Source organism: Podarcis liolepis, assembly GCF_965112155.1.
Source record: "Podarcis liolepis genome assembly, chromosome: 5".
NCBI classification, from domain to species: Eukaryota; Metazoa; Chordata; class Lepidosauria; order Squamata; family Lacertidae; genus Podarcis; species Podarcis liolepis.
The window spans coordinates 31,684,996-31,707,262 of NC_139556.1; the positions used below are offsets into that span (position 1 = coordinate 31,684,996).

The 22,267-nt window shown below is 38.8% G+C and overlaps 2 protein-coding genes across 13 annotated transcripts in view; one reads left to right on the forward strand and one right to left on the reverse strand.

Moving 5' to 3' along the window:
* LRRTM3 (leucine rich repeat transmembrane neuronal 3) overlaps nt 1–17,686 on the forward strand; it is a 97,773-nt gene extending 80,087 nt beyond the window's left edge. The window contains exon 3 of the mRNA XM_083502664.1: nt 15,022–17,686. Coding sequence (XP_083358790.1) covers nt 15,022–15,210 — 189 coding nt within the window. The 3' untranslated portion in view covers nt 15,211–17,686. The remainder of the gene's footprint in view (nt 1–15,021) is intronic.
* CTNNA3 (catenin alpha 3) overlaps nt 1–22,267 on the reverse strand; it is a 541,298-nt gene that overhangs the window by 382,301 nt on the left and 136,730 nt on the right. The gene's annotated exons all lie outside the window — the stretch shown is intronic.

The window sequence follows — 22,267 nt, forward strand, 5'->3', positions numbered from 1 at the left end:
GAGTTCTAAGAACTATGGAGAAGCCACTGTGCCTGTGGTACACACACACACACAGCATTCTACACACAAATGTAGCTACATCACTCCACAGGCCATCTAAATGAAGCTTACAGACTATTGGTGGTCTGCTGGCCACACTTTCAGAACCACTGCTTTAAATAATATTTAATGCTACATCCAGGCTTTCCCTAAGGGGTCCTGTATTGAACTTACGTACAATTTTGTAATATATTTTTGTTTGTTTTTTGAATGTAAATTTATTGTTGATTTTATGCTGTTCATCATCATGGTATTCTGCCCACACACACACCCCAATGCTGGCAACATAGAGATTTTTGCAAATAAATAAATAGACAGGCAAGAGAACTCATTAATGTTTTCCAAAACTTTCACATACTGTTGGAGAAGAAAGACTGACTTGCCCTGCACTTATAGGAGTGGAGATCATGATAGAACTGGCTCCTCTCCATTCTTCTATGTATGTGTGTTAAACGTGCTAAGACTTTTTGTCTTTACCTTATCTGTTTTCTGTACATCCATACTTTGCCATCAACAATGAAAAATATAGTAAAAAAAAAGGTCAAAAGCAATTAATTTTGAGCAAGCTGCAATGTACACAATTGCAAAGGCAAAAATACTAAGCTTGCTTCATGTACAACAAAGGGTTCTCAGTTGGTCTTTTGATAGAAACGTAATAGCTATCCAGCACATAAAATTAAAAGCTTTACCTCTGTTGATCTGATTATTTTTTCTAATCCCATTTAGGTCACTGTTATCTTTCTAAAACAATATTTCCATAATATGTTTTCCTGTCGAGTAACATCAAGTGTCAGGATTTTGTAAACAAAGTGAATAATATTTTAAACACTTTGAAAGCTGGGTGTGAAGAGATGTGGAAGCAGTTTTGATAACTGCTGCCTAGTTTCTTAACATTTGAGAAATTAAAAGTTTGTTTGTTTGTTTAAAAAATCCTTCTAAATGTCCAGTGACATACACAAGCTATTCACCAAAACAAAAGCCTTAGACAATATTTACAGTAATCAATTATCATCATGGTGCATGGATAAAACTTACATTTTAACTAATGGAGTTATTAATTTAGAAGTGATGACATGAAAAATATTTAGACCTCAGTGCCTAACACTGGGAAATAAAGACACAGGCATGTAGGCATATAAAGAGACAGTTCATAACGTATGCTGCAGTATTAAAACCTTACTGTTCACCTTTCTCCACCTTCTATCATGACATGTTTGGTGTCCCAGTGTGCATTTTAATGCCATCACTGCTACATTTATTTTAAACTGCAATAATGGGCAATGCAACTATCTTTGATTTTTCCCCCTCAGATACAAAAGAAAATGTTTTAGCATGTAAATAATTTTGAATAATCTTGTGACTTGTGATGTTAAAATTTACATTTCCTAAAACTTGCTAACTTAAAACTTTCAATTACAGGGACATCAAAATCTCACTTTGCTAGCCTTTTCCTTTGCAAATGTTGTCACCAATTCCTTCAGGTCAAGGGCTGACGTTTGGGTATGTTCAGTTGATATAGTTGCCAAGCCAACTTTTACAACATTGTTGCACATATGTAAAAAAAAAAACACAAAACACCTCACCACTTGCCACTGACCCTGGAATTGTGAGAAGGATCTTTAGAGCTGCAAAAACATTAGGCACATTATCCAAGAGCTTTTGTTATAGTACAAAGAGAAGTACTCCTTGTGGTGGCAGATACTTTGGAAGTCTTTAAAGGTATTGGTATACGTTAACAGCATAGATCAATAGTTTTGTTTCCACTGGGCATCAGTGATTTTTCCAAATTCTTGCAGGCCTTATATACATCTTCAGTAGATTTTTTGTTGATACTGTCTATATCATAAGGGAAGCCAATTAGGGAATTTTAATGTTATAGCTGTTGGAACCTGTCTCCAACAAATTGTATGGCCATGCCTAAGACAACATAGTAGAACCCTAATTTGAATTTCTACTTTGGATCTTGCAATGCCTCTTCTTGAACTTCATACTCTCTGTCATTTCTTTCTCATTTTTTCTAACTTGTTCTGTCTCAGAATTTGGTAATATGTCTAGCTCCTGACACCAGCATCACTGGAGCTTAAATGGATGGGGTAGAACAGAGTGGCAGCGAGGTCAGGGCTATGCAACTGCATTAGCAGGAGCGCTGGATTGGCTCTAGCAGTGTGTCTGTGAAGTTGCAACACTGCCCTGCCCTCACCCTATCCACAGACTTCCCCATCTTGGGGAAAAATCTAGCTGCTTGGGCCACTGCTTTGGTATTCAGTGCTCTGCTGCATAAGGAGCAATTGTCTCAGTGTTTTATAGCTTGCAGTCAATAAAACTAATTAATGGAATTATTTGCATTCCAAATGCTATTTGTGATATTAAGTGTTAGAAATATTTTACTTAAAATTGAAGGTTAGTTTGTTAAAAACAGATCAGTTTCAGACAGATCTGTGGCTTCCCTTCTTATTTATGAAGAATATAGTAGTTCAGACAGTAAATTAAGAGGCGTGTCTCAAACTGATTTTATTCCATCCATGTTTACCACCCTCTTCTTACATACTTATAGTTAACAGGCAGAAGTATCTTATCTTTTTCTCTTGATATTTTAGTGCCTTCTTAGCACCTTAAATATTATGAATTCAACAGCTCTGCCATGAATGTAAGTTACCTGTAACAATTCAAAGTTGAAGATTGACAAGGTGAAAAATAATCAACGGGAGCTCAGTGTCTCAACATGAATTCTACAAGCAGCAGAGCTTTATTCAGCATATTGTTGATATGACAATACCTTAGACCTTTTAGACATTCTGCATCTGTTCATTCACAAGATTGTTGTGAACAGAAAAGACACTTCTAGCAAAGGAGCTTTGAAATGCTTTTATTCCCAAAACCTGATAGAGAAAATACATCGCTTCAAACAGGCTTGCAGTTATAAAGCTGATCAGTTGGGCATTGCTCACAGTTATTAGAAAACTATTGGTTAAGTTAAAAAAAATCTAAAACACCCACTGTGAACTTGCAGCTGCAAGAAATGATGTTAATCCTATTCAAAAATACTACTTTATTTATATGTTTTGGGGCACAATATTGTAACAAGAGGTTAACAGAACAATTCTACACATACCTACTCAGAAGTAAGCCGCACTGAGTTCAAGGAGGCCTACTCTCATGTAAGTGTGGGATTGTGGCCTAAACTATTGTTACCAGTTTGAAGCTCACAAATCACACCTTGAGATCAGATATCAACCCACAGCCTCACCAGTATCATGTTTATTGTTTCATTTTGCCTCACTGAAGCTTGAAGCATTTAGGCCAAGCTTCCTTGCTACAATCTACAAATCCACTTCTCCCCCTGCATGGCACGGAAGATGGAGACACAGCATCTCTGTGTCATCAAGCAACCACAGATTGTTTAGTGACAATCAGTTGACAAATTATTGCATGCCAAAGTGGCATGTGGTTGCTCAATATTGGACTCATTTTGTTTTTATGTTACACACCTTTTTTACCTGCCTCACTGTATCTCAAGTTAGCCTTAAAATAAATAAGTGTATGACCTGATGAACACATGCAGTAGAATGAACAGTAATATTTTTCAGACTTTAAGTGGAGAATATAGCAAATGAGGGTAAACTAGCACATCAGAAAGAAAGGGGATTGGGATTATTTTCTGCTTACAAGGGGGAATCTTTAACACAAAACAGCACCCAAACTGTGAAACCCTATCTGCAGTCTCAAGTGGTCCAGGCCATTCTGTCACCTCAATCTTTCAGTGCCATCTGATAATTTATCATTTTTATTTAGACACAAAAGCATTTTAATGTATAAGATGCCTAACAACTTGATAGAATATTGACTCTGTATTGGGCACAGGGCTTGGTAGGGGAAATGAAAGAAACACCAGCAGGGCGGGGGGTCTAGTAAACACCAGCCCAGATACTGGAAATTGAAAGTTGTTTTAAACTGCTTTTAATGTTGTGTTTTGCGCAACCCACCCTGGGACCTTAGGGTGAAAGGTGGGTGATAAATAAAATCATCTTCATCATACGCAGGCTGTGTACACACTCCTATTTAGTCTGCATCCAGCACAGTCCCAACCACAGGTTTGGGAAGAAGTGTAAACACACTAGCCACAATCCATATCCATCCTGTCTGCACTTTATTGGGAAAAACTGCATTTTGGTGCATTTCCACCAAATCAGCTACAAACCAATTTGAGAAAAAGAACAATCTAGCTGCATTTTAAACTGGTAATGTGTACACAACCTCAGACTGAAAAGACGTGGGTGCAACACAAACAGGCACATTTATTCAGGTTTAGGCTGCCATCTGCATGGCTACAAGCAAGCTGTTCAGCAATGTACTCCAATCACTTCTTGTTATTTCCAGCATGGAGGCACATATTTTAATTACATAAAGCAGCAGCATCCTGTAAAATTCTCATCTGTCTTGAGAGATGCAGTGTTAAATATCTCCTCACTAACAGTTGCAACTGAAATATGGGCAATGCCGTGTCTAGCATTTAAAGCCAGATTGTGTAATATTTTGTCTGGTTTCCAAATGGAGGTGTAACAACGTGCAGGCTTAAGAAGATATGGGGCCATATGTTACTTCTGCTTCGGCAAGAAGAAGGGCAGCAAAAATCTGACTAAAGTTGGCTCTCCAGGGATACAAAATAAGCCAACTGTTAACAGTGGAATGCTTACCTTTCCTCTGGCTCTTCAGAAGATTCTTAGTGAAGGCTCCTGGGGGAGTGAGCTGTATATGCTATGACTGAACAGCCCACACCTGGGAAGTCTGAAGGAAAAACTGCTTTTCCTATCTAGCCTTGGAGGAATTCACACTGTATGTTTTACTGAAACTTCCAATATTAAAAGCATTGATTGTTGTTGTTGTTGTTGTTTAGTCGTTTAGTCATGTCCGACCCCATGGACCAGAGCACGCCAGGCACGCCTGTCTTCCACTGCCTCCCGCAGTTTGGTCAGACTCATGTTTGTGGCTTCGAGAACACCATCCAACCATCTCGTCCTCTGCTGTCCCCTTCTCCTTGTGCCCTCCATCTTTCCCAACATCAGGGTCTTTTCCAGGGAGTCTTCTCTTCTCATGAGGTGGCCAAAGTATTGGAGCCTTAGCTTCACGATCTGTCCTTCCAGTGAGCACTCAGGGCTGATTTCCTTAAGAATGGATGTGTTTGATCTTCTTGCAGTCCATGGGACTCTCAAGAGTCTCCTCCAGCACCATAATTCAAAAGCATCAATTCTTCGGCGATCAGCCTTCTTTATGGTCCAGCTCTCACTTCCATACATCACTACTGGGAAAACCATGGCTTTAACTATACGGACCTTTGTTGGCAAGGTGATGTCTCTGCTTTTTAAGATGCTGTCTAGGTTTGCCATTGCCTTTCTCCCAAGGAGCAGGCATCTTTTAATTTCGTGACTGCTGTCACCATCTGCAGTGATCATGGAGCCCAATAAAGTAAAATCTCTCACTGCCTCCATTTCTTCCCCTTCTATTTGCCAGGAGGTGATGGGCCCAGTGGCCATGATCTTCGGGTTTTTTAATGTTGAGCTTCAGACCATATTTTGCACTCTCCTCTTTCACCCTCATTAAAAGGTTCTTTAATTCCTCTTCACTTTCTGCCATCAAGGTTGTGTCATCTGCATATCTGAGGTTGTTGATATTTCTTCCGGCGATCTTAATTCCGGCTTGGGATTCATCCAGCCCAGCCTTTCGCATGATGAATTCTGCATATAAGTTAAATAACCAGGGAGACAATATACAGCCTTACCGTACTCCTTTCCCAATTTTGAACCAATCAGTTGTCCCATATCCAGTTCTAACTGTAGCTTCTTGTCCCACATAGAGATTTCTCAGGAGACAGATGAGGTGATCAGGCACTCCCATTTCTTTAAGAACTTGCCATAGTTTGCTGTGGTCGACACAGTCAAAGGCTTTTGCATAGTCAATGAAGCAGAAGTAGATGTCTTTCTGGAACTCTCTAGCTTTCTCCATAATCCAGCGCATGTTTGCAATTTGGTCTCTGGTTCCTCTGCCCCTTCGAAATCCAGCTTGCACTTCTGGGAGTTCTCGGTCCACATACTGCCTGAGCCTTCCTTGTAGAATTTTAAGCATAACCTTGCTAGCGTGTGAAATGAGTGCAAATAGCCTTTGAAACAGCCCTGAGCCATGCTTTGAAGTCCCAACAATTGGGGCTTCAAAGTGCAGTGTAACCCAGCATCTGTGATTGACAGGTGAGCATTCCTGCCCACCTGCCAAATTTGCCCCTCCAGAGCTGGGAAGATAAGAATCTGACTCAATGGTCAGAAAAGGTTCCCTAACCTTGTTGTAAAAGCAAGGTGGATAAAGAGACTTTTTGAAGGAGAGAAAAGTGATATTAATTCTATAAGGAGTTCTACCAAAGCCATTTCGTCTTCTGAGTTAAGGTTTTTAGAAACAGCAGATGTAACCAAGTACAGCTAATCACCAAGCTGTGGTATTAAGAGTCACTCTCAAAAGGTACAAAAAGGGAAATTAATTTTGGAAAAATTCTCAGACATTTAATGCTGCTACTTTAAAAATGTGTGAACAAGCCTTAAAAAATAGGGTTGTTTTTGTTTGTTTTTTGAAGAGCCTGTCAAAATAAAATATCAATAATAAAAATATGAAGATTTAAATTTAAAGTATCAGTTTTTTAAAGAAAAAATGGCAAGATTGCTTTGGAACAGAGAGAGAGAGAGAGAGAGAGAGAGAGAGAGAGAGCGCACAAACAAGCTATACAATCAAATAACATTTTTAAAACTTAGATTGCTACAGAAAAATTATCAGAGAAGAGAAGAAATTTTCATGATAAAATGTGCTTTAGAGATAAAGCTATTTCAGCTCTAGGTTGATGGGGCAGAGGCAGGACAGAAATAAAACATTATTACAAATAAGAAACAGTTTTCTGTGTATTTCCTCATTCTGCTGTAACAGGATGCAACAGTATTTGCGAGGAGCACAATATATGCTTTAGCCCATCAATGCTGAAGTCCACCAATCACTTTCTGTGAAGACCCCATTTTCATTCTTCCTGTTATTCATATTAACAATTCTGATACTATCCCCTACCTAGTGCTGGCACCAATTGTGCTTCTTGAAGCAGAGCCCAAGAAGAATCAATCCTTTAAAACATTTAAACTCCACCTGCTTCATGACAATACTAGCAATGGACTGAGTATGCTCTCAGCCTAACCTACCTCACAGGGTTGTTGGGGGGATAAATGGGAGAGGAGAGAATCAGATATGCCACATGGGCTGTTTGCAGGAAATGTGGGATATAACTGTAGCAATAGAAAACAATAAATAAATAAACTAAACCACTACAAATACAATAGAAAAAAAATGCTTTTGTGTTTTGGTGTTTCAAGGTGAATTGATGTATTGTTTATAAACCAAAAAAGATTGAACATACATACATACATACATACATGTTTGCACGTCTGCAGCACAAAGTGACAAATTAAAAATCAAGGACTTTGACAAAGACCGACAAGATGGACATCTACAGTTCTGTTAAATCCTTTCATTCTGAAGGGTGAAGGCAACCAACAGTAATTCATGGGACAAATATGAGTATGTATACCACTATTTCTTGCTCACTGAGTTCTCAAATAATATAATAAAGGCATAATAATAAAATGACAATATTAACATAAATAGCAAGCAGTGGATGATTTCTAAAGACAAAAACCAGCTTTGGACTGCAATCCTATACAAAGATATCTGGGAGTAAATTTCATTGAACCTAATAGATTTTACTTCAGAGTAGACATGCATTGGATTGCATTTTCAGCCAGTTCTTTAAAAGCCCTGCCTATCTCTGTCACAGCAAAATATGCCTCCTCCTAAAAGCAAATTTGAAGACAGGCTGCTTAGTTAGACTTCCTACGGTTTTCCTTCCCTATCCTTTGCACATTCATTTCATTTAGCAACACACCATCATAGATGTCACATTATGCTGACTGGGAAGAGATGGTAAGATCTGCTTTCAGCTATATAACATACACAAAAATGATCTGGCAGGAAAAGGAGAGGAACTTGTACCTCCCTTATGAATTAACTAGATAACCACAGGGAAGCCCAGCTCCCACTTTGACAGGCTATAATAATCCCATGCCATTTTCATAAGCATCATTATTATTACCTTCCTCATGTATATCAGAGTTAAAGAAATGTGTCACTATGTTAACATCCCATTCTCTCCTACTATATATGGAAAGGATCAGACCAAAGTCCCAGCTAGTCCAGCATCCTGTTCTCTCAATGATGCCTTTGGAAAGCCCACAAGCAGGGCATGAGCACAACAATACCCATTCATATTCCGCAGCAACTGATATTCATAGGTATACTACTTCCAATTATGTAGAAAATTCCTAGTTTATTACAGAATGTAGAGTCCTTAACAACCAACTTCTCCTTCTGATGTTTCCAGTTAACACTTTACTGCTTTACTGCTTCACTTTACTGTTTGCTTCATCTCTTGAAGTGAAATTATTCATAATAAATACAGCTTTACACCAGACGGCACAGAACTAAAGCATTCTGCTTGAAAGGGGCTTCCCTTCTACTTTTGCTTTAGTTTATTAGGCGTTACCTTTGAACACATAACAATTCTTGGACTTTCTTTAATTGTTAATTGAGGCCTTTTGCTTAAGGACTTGTCCCAAACAGGAATCCTGATATTGAGACTGTATTCTATACTAATTTCATGTGTTTTGATTGGCTCATGTTTTAAATGATTTGTTACATTCCTGCCACTGTCATTCTTAGCTTCATAGTTGATGATAGTGTTATTATTTAGGATATCACATAATTATTTTTAAAAATAAACAATGATTAAATAAAAAATAAAAATAATAAATTTATATACTGCCCTTCATCCACAGATCACAGGGTGGTTTAAAACATGAAAACACATAACATAATAACAAAAAAAATGTTCAAATGAAAATTGCAGTTGCATTTAAATCAAGTGCCACACTCGGCTCCGTGCTTCACCTCTGCACTTAGTCCCCTCCATCTCCTCAACCCTTAATCCAAGAAAATAAAAGTTTTTCATAACCAGAAATCATGGATTCTGGTTCATGAATTTTCATGAGTAAACAGATATGGATCGCTATTCATACACAGTACACTATAGAAATTTTACTCCCAATAAGCATTTTGGATTAATTGCACAGGAGAAGAAAAAATAAAATCAACAAGATTCCTGCTTCTTATCTTATGAAAAAGAATATACATATCTCTAATGGGATTTAGTATTCAATTTTAAAGCTTGCTTTATTTATAACTTACAGTCTGATGACACAGACTTCTCAATGTGCCTACTTTTTAGGCACTATAAGTTAACCATGCTGCCTGGTCTTAACATTTCATATGTATTCCATCAGAAACAGACGGTTCTATAGACATATGTTTTTCATAAGTTCCAAATTATATTTTTGAATGCCAAGAATATGAGGATCCTTTACATTCCAGGTGGTTTCTTTATTACAGATCACAAAAACCCTACAAACATAGTTTATATGACTAATAACAAACTCCTGCACTACATCCTATAATGTGGACTGAATGTGTGACAATTTTAATTCTAGGACAACATACTTTGCAAAATTAAAGTTTCTTTAATATACACAAACAAATCACAATCCATATGTGCATCTTAGTGGTAAATGATGACATAAATCAGAATGTATTGGTTTTAAAAAACAACAGTAATAAAGTTTTCAAGATGTTCATCTTAACACAACTTGCTAGGAAGAAAAATCCAATAATATTGTTCTAGCCAGTAATAGGAAAAATGTTATTGGGGCTACCACTAACTCAGGATTCTTCCAGACTATTTCTATTTCCAGGTGGGATTCAATCACATACTTGCAAATTCAGGATGCATAATTATTGGGAGGTCTTGCACAACAAACCCACTTCGCCAAAAGATAACATATTTTGCAAAGGGGCATGAAAATGCACTGGAAGGTGTGGAATGATACTTCTTTGACTCCCCCCCCCTACAAACATATCAGAATGAATGCTCACTAAATAGCGGTCGTCTAATCTCCCTGCAAACAAATCAGAATTAACACTCAATAAACAGGTCATTGCCCTCAGTGATAGAACATATGCTTGCAGCATAACAATAATAATTTTTATTTATTACTTATACCCTGCCCATCTGACTGGGTTGCCCCAGCCACTCTGGCTGGCTCCCAACTTAATAAAAACACAGTGATGTATGTAGGAGGTCACAGACGGAGCCTCTACATCACTGTTAAAGGCTCTGGTAGCAAAGCTGGAAAAATCCTTGCCGTGAAGCGCATTTTGAATGTGCAAATGAGTGGGGTGAACAAGAAACAGACAGTGGAGGCTAGTCCGTTAGATGGCTGAAGCACTATCCCAGTAACTTCCATCAGCTCTCAGCTGCCTGCCTTATTATTTACAACCAGTCAAGGCAGTAGCCCTGCCTGTTAGCTTAATCTTCCTCAGTCTCATTGTTGCCCCTGTAGAACTCTGCAAGGATGTGGACAAAACTAAAATTAGTTGTTTCTGCCTGTTATTGGTTCTGCCTCCTCTTCTTGCTGGTTCCAGTGAGCTCCAGCCACCACAGTCCCAACCCCTGAGTTTCTTCATCTTGTCCAAAACAATGCTCAATATATTCCCCTCTGAGAGGAGCCATGGCTTCTGTAATGTTAATAAAATCCTCACATACAAACACAGTTGAGAACACAGCTGATGTTGATTTGCAACATGCTGAGGCCACAGTTTCCACTGTGATGAAATGAGCTGTTGTCTTCTATTAGGAAACACATACTGAAATGAAACGTATGTACTGAAGGGATGTTATCATAATGGCCTTGGAATACAGGAAGTAAAACATGTGGCCCAAGAGATCTCATTTACTAAGATATGCCAAACTTTGGAGCTTTACAGGGAATATCGGAAGTTAGAATGTTCAGTTAGTGCTCCCAAATGAAGGACTATTCAGTGATAATTAAACCAAGTGAAATAGCTTTCAAAACACTTAATCCTTCATTAAGCTCCTCTTGCCTACAGCAGGCATTAGTCTCATGAAAACTATTACTTGACCCACCTTGTCCTACAAATGAAGAACCTAACCCTCCCTTGGGGCACAAAAATTGTGTAGTATAATGTGAAAAAAAGGAAAGCAGCATTACTACAGCAAAGAAGTTTAGAACCTCTTCCATCCATCTAGATTCCATCCATGGCTAGAGTTCCACTCCTGTCTCATCAGCTCCCTCACCAGGATAAGCACCACAGTGAGACCACTACATTGGCGCGGCCGTACTTTTGCAAAATATGCAGTCAGTTAAATCCTGAAGGCTATGCTTTAGCAAGGTGGATGATGCTTGAACAATGCCCAAGTATGCCCAGCATATCAGCTGATACCACAAAACAAAAGGATAAAGCTGTCTGTGAATGTAAATTTATAACATTTAAATGGAAATGGTGGCATAGGCAGATTACTTTATGACTGGAAATACAGTGGTACCTCGGTTAAGAACTTAATTCGTTTTGGAGGTCCATTCTTAACCTGAAACTGTTCTTAACCTGAAGTACCACTTTAGCTAATGGGGCCTCCTGCTGCCGCCGCACCGCCGGAGCACGATTTCTGTTCTTATCCTGAAGCAAAGTTCTTAACCCGAGGTACTATTTCTGGGTTAGCGGAGTCTGTAACCTGAAGCGTATGTAACCTGAAGCGTCTGTAACCCGAGGTACCACTGTACTACATAGGTTTCTTTGCTTATTGCATTTATATTCTGTTTGTCTTCCACAGCCTGTAAGTCAGAAAGGGGAAACCTGTGGTCCTCCAGGCACTTCCGGACTACATCTCCAGTCATCCTGTGCTGTCTGGAGCTGGTGGAGGTTGGAATCCAACATCATCTGGAGGGCCACAGGATCTCCACTCTTGCTGTGTGGGATTCCCCACCATCCAGGAACTGAGTTGACTTTGATCTCCTTAGATTTAGCAAGGTTGCTGCATGATATGCCTCCCCACCATGTACTTGGGAAATGATGCAACGCTTATTATGAAGATTCATGTTAAGAAGAGCTGTTGAAGACAGAGGTACTTTATTTGTATGGGAGCCACTTGAAGACTATAGCTCACTGACTTTCTTGAATCATCTGTATGATGTTGAGAAAGTGGAGGGAGGGAGTTTTTCTCCTCTCATAATAGGAGAACCCAGGGCCATACAATGAAGGGGAATTGGAGATTCAGGACAGACAAAAGGAAGTGCTTCTTCATATAGCACATACTTCAGCCATGTAATTTGCTACCACAATATATATTGACGGCTTTAAAAGGGTGTGTGTGATACTTTTCATCATTGAATTTGTCTAATCAATGCCTATTAGTTACAGTGGCTATATATTAGTTCTAGTATCAGAGGTCGTATCCTCTGAATACCACCTGTTGCCACATCCAAGCATGAAGGAGCTATGGCTCTCATATCCTGCTTGTTTCCATAGGCATCTACTTGGCCAGTGTGGGAACATGATACTGGACTAGGTGACCCTCTTGTCTAATCCCGCAGGGCTCTTATGTTCTTATTGATAGCTATTTGTGTTGTAGGCACTGTCACTATTCTATGACTGATTCCTGATTGTTGGAGCACCTGAGTCTGGTTTGTGAGTCTTTCTGTTGGTAGTTTGGTATCACACAACGGCACTAGATATTGGTCCCTTCAACATCTATGAAGGTGAAGCTACTAGGAACTTCTTCCCTTACCCTAATGGGTCACCCATATCTCTAGCATTAGAACCAAAATCACATTTCATACATTTATTCAGCTCTTTTTTAGAATCAGTGAGCTTCTTTGTTCTCATATAATGAAGTATCACGACTTTTTGGCATTCTCTGATTTATATTTTAGTTTTCCAAAAAAAATCTCAGTTCCTTTGCTTGCCATTTCAACAACACAGCTTGGTCTCATAAAAGGTCATTATCTGCTGCCACAAAAAGCTTACACCTATCATATGTCAAATGAAAGTATTTCATAATGTGGGTGTGGGTAGTGAGACAAGAGTTTCTCAACTAATTAGCAGCTAGAGGTCTCCGACTCTTCCTTTATAGCCAAAGGAGACCATTCTCTATTGTCGCTAAGTGACGTACTCTTCATTTGCTTGTTGAATGGCTGGACTTGTTTTTCAGCAATTTTTTCTTTGAGAAGACTCTGTAGGTGGGTTTTGTTTACTGCTTAGGATCAAACTAGCTGAGTAACTCTGGAGTTTTTTCTACTTTCTGATTTCCCTGGTGTGTGCAACTTGAGTCATTTGGGATAGTTCACCTGATTTCTTCTTATGCTCTGCTTAAAGATACTGATCTGAGTTGGGGAAGAGGAGATGCTTGGATTGGGCACTGGGTTTTGCGATACTTAGCATTTATATAGCTTTTCTTTAGTGTTCAAACTGCTTCACATACATTATTTTCACAAGCCTCCCCCCCAAAATGTGAGGTAAGTCAGTAATTCAATTGTATTGCTGCTGGAGAGGGAGTGCTGAGGCTGAGAGAACTGAGGCTTGCCCAAGGCCTTCTAGCGATGAGGTAAGATTTGAGCCAATAACCGTCTAGCTCACAGCATAACCTTAAGCATATTCACTCTCTTCCTAAGTTAAATGAGATTTTCACTGGAATTATTCTATCAAATGCTGGAGTAGCATAGCCATTACTATACCCCACCAGCATTTGTTAGAAGAATTCCAGAGTTACAATTCTATGCTTTTTAACAGTTCCTAATTCAAGGCCTCACAGTCTGATACATCTCACATGATTGTTATGACAACTAATAAAAAAATAAAGACTTGCCTCTTAGCTGAGCTTTTTGTACAGGGTAGCTAAAAGACACATTATGCATTGTGTATTTGTTTAAGGCCAAGCTTCCTCATTATAGGCATTCTTACACTGTAGCACTCTATAGGTATTCATCATCACTTTCACCTACTCCTTTTCACAAACAACCATGCTAATATAATATATACAAAGTTTTTTAATTGCTATAAGCCACTTTGAGTGGCGCATGGACTCTAGAAGTCTTTATTAAATAGAATGGTAACTATGAAATGAGACATGACAGGAGAGCTGTGATCCTCCTCCTCCTGTTGTTGTTCTTTTCTGATAAAGATTAATAGCAGCCACCATGCAAGGAGTTTATGATGCAATGAGGACCATGGTATTTGGAAAGCGAAGTTAACCCTATCCCCTATCAAATTTTCCTAATGAAAAATTATTTGTCCCATCAGGCAAACAGCAATTGGAGTAGAGGGGATGATTACTATTATGAAAACAGTCCAGGGAAAAAATATTTGGGGGGAAATGGAATAAAATAATATATGTAGCAATAAAAGAAAAAAGTATTTCTGGCTGTAACAATGGTAAAAATGTATTAATTTGAAAACTGTATTAAGTGGTTCATGGATTGGTGAAACATTTGTGTAATTGATGTATTCAAACAATCTATTACAGATTAATGATGATGAAATACCATTAGCTGAAATAAATTAAGTCTGGCTAAACTACCATTAGTCTTTGTGGGAGATGACTACATTTATGAAAGAAATGTCCACATTTTACCATTGTGGGATAATATTTGTGGGATAATAGATTTAGAGACCAAGTAGTCTACAATGGAGTATCAAATCGATAAAGAAATTAAAAAGATGGGAGGGAGAGAGACGGCTTGGTTTTTTTCCTAGTTAAGAGTTCATTTATGTGAAAAACAGATATTTAATAGATAGTATAGAATGTGGAGGGGAAACAGAAAAAAAAACCTTCTCCCCAGCATCACAATGCTATTCGAATCTCCCCCACCTCCCTTCTGTAGCTGCTAATGAAGCTGTAAAAAAAAGCAGAAAATGCAATCATGGTCTTCAATATTACATCTAGTTTAGTGCTCAGCTGCCTCTTTACTAACTACTTTTCATATTTATTTCCACCTCTAGATACCTTTATCTATGAACGTGTCAACATTTCTTGCATATGACCAGCCTACAATAAGTTACTGTGGTGTACACCATGAACTTCTTGCTCATAAGCCCTATGAATCTAATGCACAGGAAGAAACAATGGAAACACACTTAGAGACTGATTTGGATCTGAGCACAATCACAACGGTAGCACGAAATCAGTGATACATTCAGTGGCCTGAAATACAGCCAAGGGTTGCCACCATTATTTTTTTTCACATGAAGGATGAAATGAAGATTTCTTCAGTAATGGATTCAAAAATTCCTGTTCTGTTGAAATTTACACATTCAGATACAGATTGTTTGATGTCTACAATTTATAATTAGCTAAGTTGTGCAGTATTTTTTGACTTTAAAAACAGAGTACAATCCTTAAAATAAATCTTTTTTCAAAACTCATCCTACCTACCTGTAAAAAAAACAAAACTGTACAGATCTAATGTATTTTTTCATATTGTAAAGTTTCAATATACTGAGATGTACTGGTATGTACAGGACCATGATTTAATTACATTTTACTTTGCAAATTTCAGTTTCTAAAATTTTAAATTAACAAAAGTTTTATCTTGTGTTATATTCAGAGTTTCTCAGTTTCGTAGAAACTGTTTTGTTACTGCTTTTGTGCCCAGAAAGAAAACTTCACTCTGAAATTCTGTGCTGTGCAAAATCTGCACAACTGTTATCACACTGACTGTGCAGGAAATTCTATCTATTTGTTCCAGAAATAATCCATTAACCAAATGGAGGGGTGGATTGTACAAGATTACAGAGACAATGTTTTTTTTTCCTATTAAAAAAGAATCAAAGTTTTTTAAAAACAGTTCTCAGAATTAACTGTTGCCTTGTATTGCAGCCTGGTTTGTAAAGCAATGAAATGTAATGATAAAGAGGGATATTTTATCAACGCATCTGTGAATGAATGACTCATTGTCCTATTCCTTCATGTAGTACTGCATCAAAAAAACAGAAAAACACACCACAGAGAATAAGAGCATTGAAGACAAAGGAAGTAACCACAGCAACAAAGTTACATTCAGTTAATGGCTGACCAGGATGCAGTTTTAGTTAGTTTCTAAGTAATTCAGATAAAGCAACTAGGTAGCCATGACAATTAGATGTATTTTAATTCTTCAAGTATTCAATCAGTACAAGCACCAGCAGTATGCTTTTATGGCTGTTTCATCCTGAAAATTAGCCAATAAGCCAATTCCCTGGTTTTACAATTTAAAATAAGTTTTGGGATGCATAGTACAATGCATATAAAAAGTTATCTAAAGAGGCCTGAATGTTGGCTTTTGGAAATGCCATTTGGACATAACAAATTACAGATGGAGAATAAAATGTAGAGACAAGTCACACATATCCTTTTGGGGATAGGGTTCAGTCATGTTGCCCTTTTTAGGGGTTATCTCTGACTGAAAGAAGAGGTAGTAAATTAATCCTCCAAACAATTGTCATGGGCACAGATCCTTATTTGGCACAGCCACAGAAATGGATTTTAAGGGCAGGTTCACATATTACCTAACCTCCTACCCTTCCCACATGCATATTTGCACCTTTGTATGTATTCTGCAACATGCATATAACCTGAATGTTCCATGCACAGGCTCATTTGCTTTTAGATTTGATTGACATCATCTGACACACACACAGCTGTGGCCAAGTGGGAAAGACTATATGAATTGGAACTACATATGGATGTGCCCTTTACACACAGAACCCACTTTATCTTATTGCCTAACCAGTGTAATAAGAGGCATTTATGCACCCACCATCCAACCTTCTTGCAGTTGGGTCCTCCTTTAAGCTAATGCAGGAACCAGCTCCCAGTTTGGATCTGTGCTCATGATTGCCTACAGGTTACAGCTACTTTACCTCCATATTCAGTTAAAGGTGACAAAAATATCAGACAAAAAGAAAGCCCCCCAAACCATAATGAGATTATCTCCCTCTCCTCTATATTTACAGGTAACTTAATAAGGAAAATTATTGACCAAAAAGTAAGAAATGTTTTATTGTATCACAGAACCAATTATAGAGAAAGACCTCTAAATAATATTTAAATATTTAAGATGTCTAAAATCTAAATAAATTTGTCATGAATTCTAGCTGTTCATACAGAACCTACTGACTGCCACCCAATTACTGGTTTTTGAGAAGGAAATCTTCATATTTTAGCTTCAATAATGCTAACAACACTGGACTATAGCAACAGAGGTTACAGTACAATTACTTTAAAAATATGGAAGGTTACATAAGTTAAAAGATTCATCCTCTGGGGTTCTGACTAGGGATAAGTATTCAGAATTACCTGGGTTTTCCAAAAGGTTAGGGCAAAACGTTTCATACAGTAGTAACAAATATCTTCTTTTTATATATAAATAAAGAGAAATTATTTAACCACAAATCTATTTTTCTCAATACTTCTCCCAAATATTTTACAGTAACTTCATGAAAGAAAATTAAAAACTATGAAATCCACCATTTGTATAAAGCAACTATTATTGGAAAAAATTTACCTTCGGAATATTGTTAAAAAGAAATATGGGAATACAAAATGTCAAAAAAGAGTACACTGTATTATTTATTTAGCATCTTAGATTTTGTAACATATTTTGCATAAATTATTTGCTATTCAAAATATTTTATTTGTCATTTTTAAAATTCATCCTAACTTTCATAAGCTTTTCAGTTTCTGGTTTCTTTATTATACTGGCATAATGATTCTTGGATTTCTGATCTTCATTTAGTAATCTGGGCCACAGCCATGAGGTTTGAAAATGGATTTAGCTACCTTTAGTGGGTGGTAAAAAGAGGTGGGGGGAAACTATCTTCACATGTACTGCATGAGAAAAAACATTTTCAGACCTTGACTACTTTAAGTATGTAGTTTAAGTATGGAATTTATTTATCTGATTGTGATGGAAGTTTAGAGGAAATCTCAGTGTTCCCTAATTATGAGTCTGGTAACAAAAAAATACAAGTTCAGTAACAAACCAATATAATATTATGTTCTTTCCTCACTGTTGGCTCATGAAGACCACTTCATATGTTACTACAGAAGGCGGTCACTAGCTACTAAAAACAGAACTGTGTGGATGCCTTTCTATGACTATGTTGGCATGGTTAAAACTGTTGCACCTATGTGTATCTATGCACTTCACATAAGGAAAGGCCTCCATGTTCAATATTATTGGTAGCTACCATGCTGAACCTCAAACAACTTATAAAGGCAGCCTTCATATGGCTTCACACTTACACTCTTCAGATGTTTGTTAGGGCTGAATGGGTGCACAATATGATGGGGGAAGAGGCAGAACTGTAATAGAAAGCTCCTCCACATACCTAGATGTGATGATTAAAACATGTAGAGATCCCTATGCATAGACATAATGCTTTCCACACATGTTCCAAAGAGTGAGCCTTGGTTTGGAGAGGAATTTGCCTCTATACTGGTGCTCCCCACCCTGCAATATGTTAACTTGGCTCTACTATAACATCTAAAAAGAGCTTAGGTGGCCTTTGGAAAGACTCTTGCCTCTCAAGAGCACCAAACCATATGAGGACATGAAAGGGGTTGGTTTGTAGAGCAATTATGTGAGGTGCTCATCCAATCTTATTGAGGAGGAAATAAAGGTAAAGGTATCCCTGACCGTTAGGTCCAGTCATGGACGACTCTGGGGTTGCGTGCTCATCTCACTCTATAGGCCAAGGGAACCGACGTTTGTCCGCAGATAGCTTCTAGGTCATGTGGCCAGCATGACTAAGCCGCTTCTGGTGAACCAGAGCAGCACACGGAAACACCATTTACCTTCCCACCGGAGCGGTACCTATTTATCTACTTGCACTTTGACGTGCTTTCGAACTGCTAGGTTGGCAGGAGCAGGGACCGAGCAACGGTCCCCCGTCATGGGGATTTGAACCACCGACCTTATGATCAGCAAGCCCTGATCAGGTTTAGACTACAGCGCCACCCGGATCCCATGAGGTGGAAATAGGAGTGCCCATTTTCTCTTACCACAAAGAAGCCTTCTATTGCCTGTTAGCTAAATGAAAAACTCTCTCTTTCTTGAAGAAAGAATTATTACCTGTTTATACCATGGAAGCAGAATAAGCATATACCCGTATTTTTTGCTCTATAAGACGCACCCAACCATGACGCACCTAGTTTTTAGAGGAGAAAAACAAGAAACAAGAAAGCAACGCAAAGCCTCTTGAGCGAAGAGGCAGGAGAGCTCCCACTGCGCTCAAGAGGCTTTGCGTGGCTATCGCGGAAGCCAGAAGAGCAAGAGGGATCGGTGCGCACCAATCCCTCTTGCTCTTCTGGCTTCAGCGAAAGCAATGCAAAGCCTCTTGAGTGAAGAGGCAGGAGCCCCACACTCTGTCCCTTCCCCCACCTCCTGCAAAAGCCAGCAAGAGCCACGCGCTCTTTAAAGGGAGAGCGGCTCTTGCTGGCTTTTGCGGGAGGTGGGGGAAGGGACAGAGCGCGGCTAAGCCAGAAGCTAGAACAGCGAGAGGGAGCGCAGCGATCCCTCTCACTGTTCTGGCTTCTGGGATAACTGCACAGCCTCTTCAGGGCAGCGGGATGAAGGCTCCCCGCTGCTCTGAAGAGGCTGCACGCGGCGAAGCCAGAACAGTGAGAGGAAGTGCTGCGCAGCAATCCCTCTCACTGTTCTGGCTTCTGGGATAGCTGCGCAGCCTGCATTCGCTCCATAAGACACACACACATTTCCCCTTACTTTTTAGGAGGGAAAAAGTGTGTCTTATAAAGCGAAAAATACAGTACTGAATACAGAATTTTTGCTGCTCCTCTTGCTGTTGGCATCCGTCTGACTTGGGAGACAATGGATAATCAAGCACCTGACAGGCCACAATATAATGCTGCTGGGTGGGTGTCATTTGCTTGCTGGGATTAAGCTATGCAGATGCTTCAGCTGGCTTTCATAATGCTGGACACATTTCATATTTGTAGCCCAGTAATTACCTTCAAATAAGTAGTTGTATTATTACTAGGGTGCCACTTTCATTTTATCATACAATGTGCAATAATCAAATAATTGGGAACTCAGTTTATTAATGGATATTTTCAGTAGCTGTTAAATTAATGAAAACGTTAAAAACCATCAGCCTCTTCTCTTCTGGAAGGATGACTGATAGCTGTAGATACTACACCCACCTGCATGCTGTTCATTCTAATGTGATCACTGTTGATAGTTCATAAGCAATGAGCCAAGATTAGAAGGGCCATCTGCACAATGGATCCTTTCAGGTTCCTTCCAAAAATAGCAGAGAAAGCATGGGGAAACCCAGGATACATGCAGATGTGTTTGTGCTCTGGATCCCAGTGTACATGGCTTGCAGTAATTAAACAGTCAGGTAGGTCTGACGCAGTCAGGGGGGGAATTAAAAAAATAAAAAATTGTCCAGTAGCACCTTATAGACCAACTAAGCTTGTTCTGGTATAAGATTTGTGTGTGTGCACACTTCTTCAGATATTAAATAATTACTAGAAGACAAGAAATAAATCCATTTGTCCCAGCCATCAGGGTGTGTAGCTCTCTAATAGACAATTAAAGGAAGAATTCAATGTTGTCATCTTCCAATGGTTCAGTCACCACAAGCATTTCAGCTTGCCTGATGGAATGATTTCCTCTCTCTGCCTCCCCACGTGCTGTTCTGGGTGCTCTCCTGATCCCCAAGAGCTTATGAGAGGGCATGGAGCAGGAAGAGAGGGGTGAAGTCACATTGCACCGGTGGGACCCACTGTGCTGTTTCCTGCTGCTGCGTCTACTTAGTTGAATCCAGCCCTATGTCCTTAGTTTTAAAAGATGCTCACAGATAGCTGTATTACCCTGTGTCAGAACACTAGTCTATAGCTTAGTTTTATCTACAGCTCTACAATGACAAACAGCAGCTCTCCAGAGTTCTCACACTGATCACACAGATCACAAGATCACACAGAAGGTGCAGAAGAACACCAAACATATTTCCAAAAATATGCAGGGACTCAGCTATACAGCTGCAAATAAAACGTTTTAAATGTGTTGTAAAGTGCATTATACAAATGTGACACTAGATGATGATGGTGAGCTATGGCAAGTTCAATATATATTTTTCAAAACTTTTTTTAAAAAAGCATTTTCACTACATTTTTTATTTGTGTCTAGATTCCACCCAGGCTGAGGTAGAAGGCAGCCTGAGCATGCCAACAGACTATTTCCTCTATAGGTACAGAGTAAGCATTCCCAGCTCCTGTATTATGCAGGAGACTTAACTCTTGAAAGATTCTGGTAGCCTTAGCAAACCTCAAAGCCAGCTTTCCTAGATATTAACAGTGGTCTGGTCATATAAACCTGAAGGATATGCTAATGTTTTTCTAAGTAAAGGCAGGTAAAATCTACTCAGTGTTTGACTGTATCCTTGTGCAACAAGAGCTACAATAGCTGGGATAAATGCAGTAGAAGCTGGAATACTTGGTTTTAGCTTACCGTAGTTTATTTGGTTTATTAATTTATATTCCACCTTTCTGTATAAAACACATTCAAGGCAGCTTACAATAAATAAATAAATAAATCTTTTAAATATTCCGGTTCATATGTCCCTGCCACTAATTACATGGTTAGGAGCTGAATTCAAGTTCACTACAAGACTGGACTACAGGGCAACTGGGTTCTTCCTTAGAAAGAAAGGCACTTTATGGGGGGAAATATATTCTTTCATTTAATGTGTTTTTTTTCTTCAGCTGCTGCTGTGCAAGAGAGAGGAAATAATGAAATAACATGTTTTCCTATGCTGTTAGCATTAACTGAGTCTTGGACAACTGGGTCGTAATGCTGTACTACCACCTAAGCTAACAATGTCCTTGCATGCAAGCTATATGTTGTATAAAATGCTTATTTCATGTTCTTCTTAGCAAATCTTTGCACTCACTAGAATGAGAATTGTGGAGGCTCACAAAGTGCCATTGGGTCCTCTGCATCTCTAAGAGAAGAAGGTGCGAAGATGTCACAGTGATCTTGAATACAACGAAGATTGAGAGGGGAAGCTACAGCGAGTGGTCCTGCGTGCTGAGGTACTCACAACAGCCATCAAGAGAATGTGCAACACTTGTTCAGAATGCACGAAAAGGTAAACAAGTAAGTTGCTGAAGGAAAAACACTTCTAAATAAGTAATTTGTTCAAATAAAAGAGGCCTTGCATATTAAAAGCATGTAAAGAAGGT